Source organism: Carcharhinus amblyrhynchos, unplaced genomic scaffold (genome assembly GCF_965287045.1).
Source record: "Carcharhinus amblyrhynchos unplaced genomic scaffold, sCarAmb.v2.hapA scaffold_39, whole genome shotgun sequence".
In the NCBI taxonomy this organism is placed as follows: Eukaryota; Metazoa; Chordata; class Chondrichthyes; order Carcharhiniformes; family Carcharhinidae; genus Carcharhinus; species Carcharhinus amblyrhynchos.
In genome coordinates this window covers 9,470,647-9,475,859 of record NW_027649780.1, presented here as the reverse complement: position 1 = coordinate 9,475,859, position 5,213 = coordinate 9,470,647, and the positions used below count along the sequence as shown (strand labels likewise).

General features: G+C 41.7%; 1 protein-coding gene across 1 annotated transcript; it reads left to right on the top strand.

The window, feature by feature from the left end:
- Positions 1-222: 222 nt before the first annotated feature.
- On the top strand, positions 223-4,829 carry LOC145335642 (putative G-protein coupled receptor 139). Its single transcript, XM_080181443.1, has 2 exons — positions 223-235; positions 3,919-4,829. The coding sequence occupies exons 1-2, from the start codon at positions 223-225 to the stop codon at positions 4,827-4,829; spliced, it is 924 nt and encodes a 307-aa protein (XP_080037569.1).
- Positions 4,830-5,213: the final 384 nt, after the last annotated feature.

Below are 5,213 nucleotides of genomic sequence, written 5' to 3'. Positions count from 1 at the left end.
GAGCGCATCGCGCGGGGGTGATTGAAAAACAGACGCAATAAAAAACAGAAACGATGTTCCCGAATGGAGAAGGAACCGAAAGTCTGACGGGTGAGATGTGAATAATAATCATCAAGATTCAAAATATTAAAAGATTAAAATAGAACTGCCTGGGCGCATGTGCGGGAGGGGATTTCAACCAGAGTGCAGCGCGCGGGGCGCCGTCTCCCCTGGCAACGCAAGATGGCCGCCGGCGGTGAGTGATTGTGACGCAGGCGCAGTGAGGTCTGCCTGCAGCCCATTGTCCAGATTGCCCCCAGTGGATGTGGTGGGGAAGGTGCAGCAGATGGAGCAACAATCCCAGTTTCAATGGGGGGAGAGAAGCTGCAATGCTGCTCCCTGTTGTTCACTCCTCTCCCCAGTCTCAGCATTGCAGAGTGTTTAAACAAAAGGGTGCATTGTCACAGCAGCACCTTGACCTTCAGTTTAATTTTATTTATCAGTGTCACTAATAAGTCGGCTTACATTAACACTGCAATGAAGTTACTGTGAGAATTCCCCTGGTCTCTACATTCCTGTTCGGGTGACACTGAGGGAGAATTTAAGCACGGCCCAATGCACCCTAACCCAGCACAACTTTCAGAATGGGGAAGGAAACCGGAGAAAACCCACACAGACACGGGGAAAGCGTGAAAATGACCCACAGGTCACTATCACAGTGAGGCTGCAGTATTAACCACTGTACTACCATGCTGACATTGGGGAAAATGTATTTGGGGGGAACACGGGGTAAATGGGGGTATCGCTAACTCAATTTGATGGGGGGGGGACATCGGGGAAATCAGCTTTGTCTCAAAAAACCTTCCATTTTTCCACTTGTTTCTTATTAATACCCAGCTCACTCCTTCATCCCGCCCATCAATAGAGTCAACAGAAAGCAGAGCAGGTAGGATACTTTGGAACTGTATGAAACTCTGGAAAGGCAAAAGCTGGAAGTACTGTGTGCAGATCTTGTAGACCTATTTAAGGGAACATGTGATTTAACTGGCGAGGCTGAAGACAAAATTCACCGGAATGGCGCCTGAGATGAACAGTTTTAGATATGAAGAGAGGGTGGATAAGATCGTGCTGTTTCGAGCAGAGGAGGCAGAAAGGGAACCTAATTGGATCGGATAAGGTCAAGAAGTTTATGGACAGGATAGGGACAAAATTGATGTCCCCCATTGTTGAAGGATCAATAGAAAAAAGACATAATTTGCAGGTAAGATGCAGGAGGCTTAGAGGGTATTTAAGGAAACATTTTTTTTTCACAGGGAGAGTTGAAAGCCCGGAATGCACTGCCTGGTAGGACTGGAGAGGCACGAAAACATACAAACTTTGAAAAGCACATTGATGAGCACATAAAATTTCATCACAGTCAAGACGATGGGTCAAGTGCTTCAACGTGGGATTAGTTTAGTTTTATTGCATTTTTGTTGATGCGAAATCGATGTGCCAAAGGGTCTCTTCTGTGCTGCATGCTTCTATGAGTCGACGTTCTGGAGCCTGCGAGCATAATTATAGAAGAATCGCCAGGTTTTGATGTTCCTTTGATTTTCATGGTCATTTGTACAAGTTTCTTGCCGATAGGCCATCTTTATTTTCATACCGTTATTCAATTCCAGGCCTTTCATATAGATGAAATTGATGCTGGCCTAATTAGAATATCAGTTAGCAATTAACAACTTCATTGTCGGATTGAAAGTGCATTTAAGTGTGAAAATCAGCATGTCACTTCTGTTAAATTACATGCATCAACGCCGAAGCAAAAAAAACATATCAAAGTGCTTCCTCAAGGAATACAATCCACCATGTTTCATTGTTTAATTAATGATGTTTGTTCAGTGAGTGTAAGTAACATTATTGGTATTGTGAGCTAATTGCGCCTAAGGGGGATAAAACCAGGTATAAGAGAGTATTATTTGAACGTCGAGCAGGCACAAGTGATTCTCGGTTAGACATTACTGCGTCTCACAGAAGATGCACGCTCCACCTACTGGACTACCATACGCCATTTACTACACTACACTTGCTGTCATCGCGGTCCCAGGTAAGGCATCGAAATAAATTGTTTGTTGTCTACTGAACGTATCTCAAGGATACTGTGCACAAAAGGATATAAGATATCTGACATTGTATACAACTCTGGTTGGGCCCATTCGGAGCAATATATTCTTTTTCTGCCATGTCACCGTATGAAGTATAGACTTGGCGTTTCAAAAATGGTGGAATGTAGATTCGCCATAACGATACCAAGACTTCGATAGTAAATACTCAGGTACGGTTACTTAAATCTCATTTGCTGTACATTCCATAGATAAGATTAAAGGACTAGTTAAGGGCTTTGATGAAAATTAGTGAAGGGTTCCAAAGATCTGTGGGGTAGAAACAGTTTGTTCTGGTAGAGATGTCCAGAGCAAGGGGCAGAAGGGGTGAAATAACTCAGAATATGTTTTTCTAAAGGGTAAGTCATCCTGGACGAACCTCATTTGACTCAATGAAGCAGTGTATAAAGTGTTGGAGACGGAGATATTTATCGGTAAAGAGTTTGCTTTGATAAAGAAACAGCCTTGACAAAGGGTCATTGGACTCGAAACGTCAGCTATTTCTCGTCATCCAGATGCTGCCAGACCTGCTGAAATTTTCCAGCAGGTCTTTTGGTTTCAGGGTCCAGCATCTGCAGTAATGTGCTTTTAAAATCTATAGGAGTTATTTGTTATGGAGTTCACCAAAAAAAGCTTGATTAGAGTCCACACAGTGCATGACACTTCAAGGTGAAGGTTTCGGAATTGAAGTAAACGTATATAAATGTTTGGGACTAAATTTCAATGTAATAAGGGTTCTGGACTTACTGGATGTGGAGAAGTTGTTTCCACTAGCAAAAACATCGCACAATAAAGGGAACAGTGTTCGTAAAATCTGCAAAATTGATTTAAGGAAATGCTTTTTACACTGCAAATGGCTGGTGTTTGTGATAAACTGCCTGACATTGTGGTGAAGAGAAATCCTATTGAACAATTCAGAAACTAACTGTACAGTTGTCTGGATGGATGAATGTGGAATGTTAGGAGGATAGGATAGTGGAACACTCTCGGTGAGAAGTACATTCAGAGAAACAGTGCAATCACAATTGCTGAAATGGGATCGTGCTGAATTGTAATAATTTTGCCATTCTGTGAAATTGGCGAAGCTATATTACACAGAGGGCAAAGACAAGAGAAACCATTCGAAATCGAAGGGTATGTGTGGTCATTCCTTGCTAGGATTCGTTTGGCACATCAACGATTGGCCCGAACTATAATTGGCTGAGAAATGCAGTGTAAAAAGTCACACATCAAAATGTCTTGACAAAGGTAAGTTACCTCCTAATCAGTGCAGATGGAAGAATAAATTTCGAAAGATAATTTAAAGTTGAACTAAGTGAACTAAACTGAGGAAAATGCTCATCATGTTCAACAGGTATTATAGCCTTCGCGTTGTGCCCATATACGATACAGGGTTTATCTGTGATTTTATTCCAATTCTTACAATAATATTTGTGTTTTATGTTCAAGTTTATATTCGAATTGTCGCAGCACAGAATTTTTTTTTCCTGCAAGATCAGTTCAGTTTCTCCAGTTGTCCTCATTTTATGACTTATCATCTGATTAGGACATGTGTGTGGTGACAGGGAAAATGATGGAGGAAACTGGAGAAACTGGATAATCAATTTTGATGATTAAGAACACACTTCTTCCATCCGTGATGTCTTCCATCTTCACATTATTAAATCTGCTTTTGTTTCTTCACTCCCAGAAAATTTCTCCAGACGCAGAAAATAAGAGTCCATGCATTTTGGTCAATGCGATTATATTAGTGTGGTTTTCCTGTGCAAGTTAATTCTCCTTCTCTTTAATGCAGCTAATTTCGTGGCGATTGTGATTCTGTCGAGAGGAAAATGTGGTCTTTCGGGATGTATCACTCGATACCTTATCTCCATGAATGTGACGGATCTACTGGTCATTATCACCGCTGTGATATTAAATCGCATCAGTGGCATTTATTTTCCAGGCAGCTTCTTGTCCATCACTCCACTCTGTAGTCTGAGCATTGCTTTAACTTACGCAGCCAGAGTGAGTTCTGTCTGGTTAACAGTCATGTTTACCTTTGATCGCTTTGTGGCAATATGCTGCCAGAAGCTGAAAATAAAATACTGTACCGAGAAAACTGCAGCTGTTGTGATAGGAACTGTCTGTGCTCTGGGCTGTTTAACAAATATTCCGTGGTACTTTATCCACGAGCCTATTTACGTAGTTGACAATGTGCCCTGGTATTGCAGACTGAAGGATATCCGGTACACTTCACTCTTCTGGACAGCATACGACTGGTTTGACCGCTTATTGACCCCGTGTGCTCCGTTCCTTCTGATTCTCCTGTTCAATGCTCTGACCGTCAGACACATTCTAGCAGCCAGCCGAGCCAGGAGGAGACTCCGTACAGACAAAGGCAGAGAGAATCAGACTGACCCCGAGATGGAGAGCCGGAGAAAGTCCATCATTTTACTCTTCACAATCTCTGGCAGTTTCATCCTGTTGTGGATGACGTATGTTATACAGTTCTTGCATGTACGAATCATCAACGGTTATAACATTAAAAGCTTCAGTGATCCCAAATTTATTCTCCAGGAATCCGGGAACATGCTGCAGCTTCTTAGTTCCTGCACCAACACCTTTATTTACGCAGCCATTCAGAAGAAATTCAGAGAAGAGTTGAAAAATGCTCTCCACTGTCCACTGAATCATATTACTAAAATAATTGTTCCGAGAAAGTAATGCATTCCAATATTTATAATTCTTCATTAAATCTAGTCAATGGTTTCACTTCTTACCAGTTCAGGCTTGAAAATAAAAATTACTAACATTTAATTAATGTCAATGTCTGAGAATTATTACCTCTAACGTAATCACCACCCATTGAAGTGTAGAAATAAGAAAGTAAATGTGACTTTGCCATGTCTTGTTCATCAGGTGAGTGGTGAGGAAGGAGCGGTGCTCCGAAATCTCATGCTGCCAAGTAAACCTGTTGACTTTAGCCTGGTGTTGTGAGACGTCTTACTGTGCCCAGAATTTTTTTTCATATAACAAGGATACAAGGACCCCAATTCTCTAACAAGTGACCTTCCCCTATAAATGAGGTTAGTTTTCCACGTTGAACGC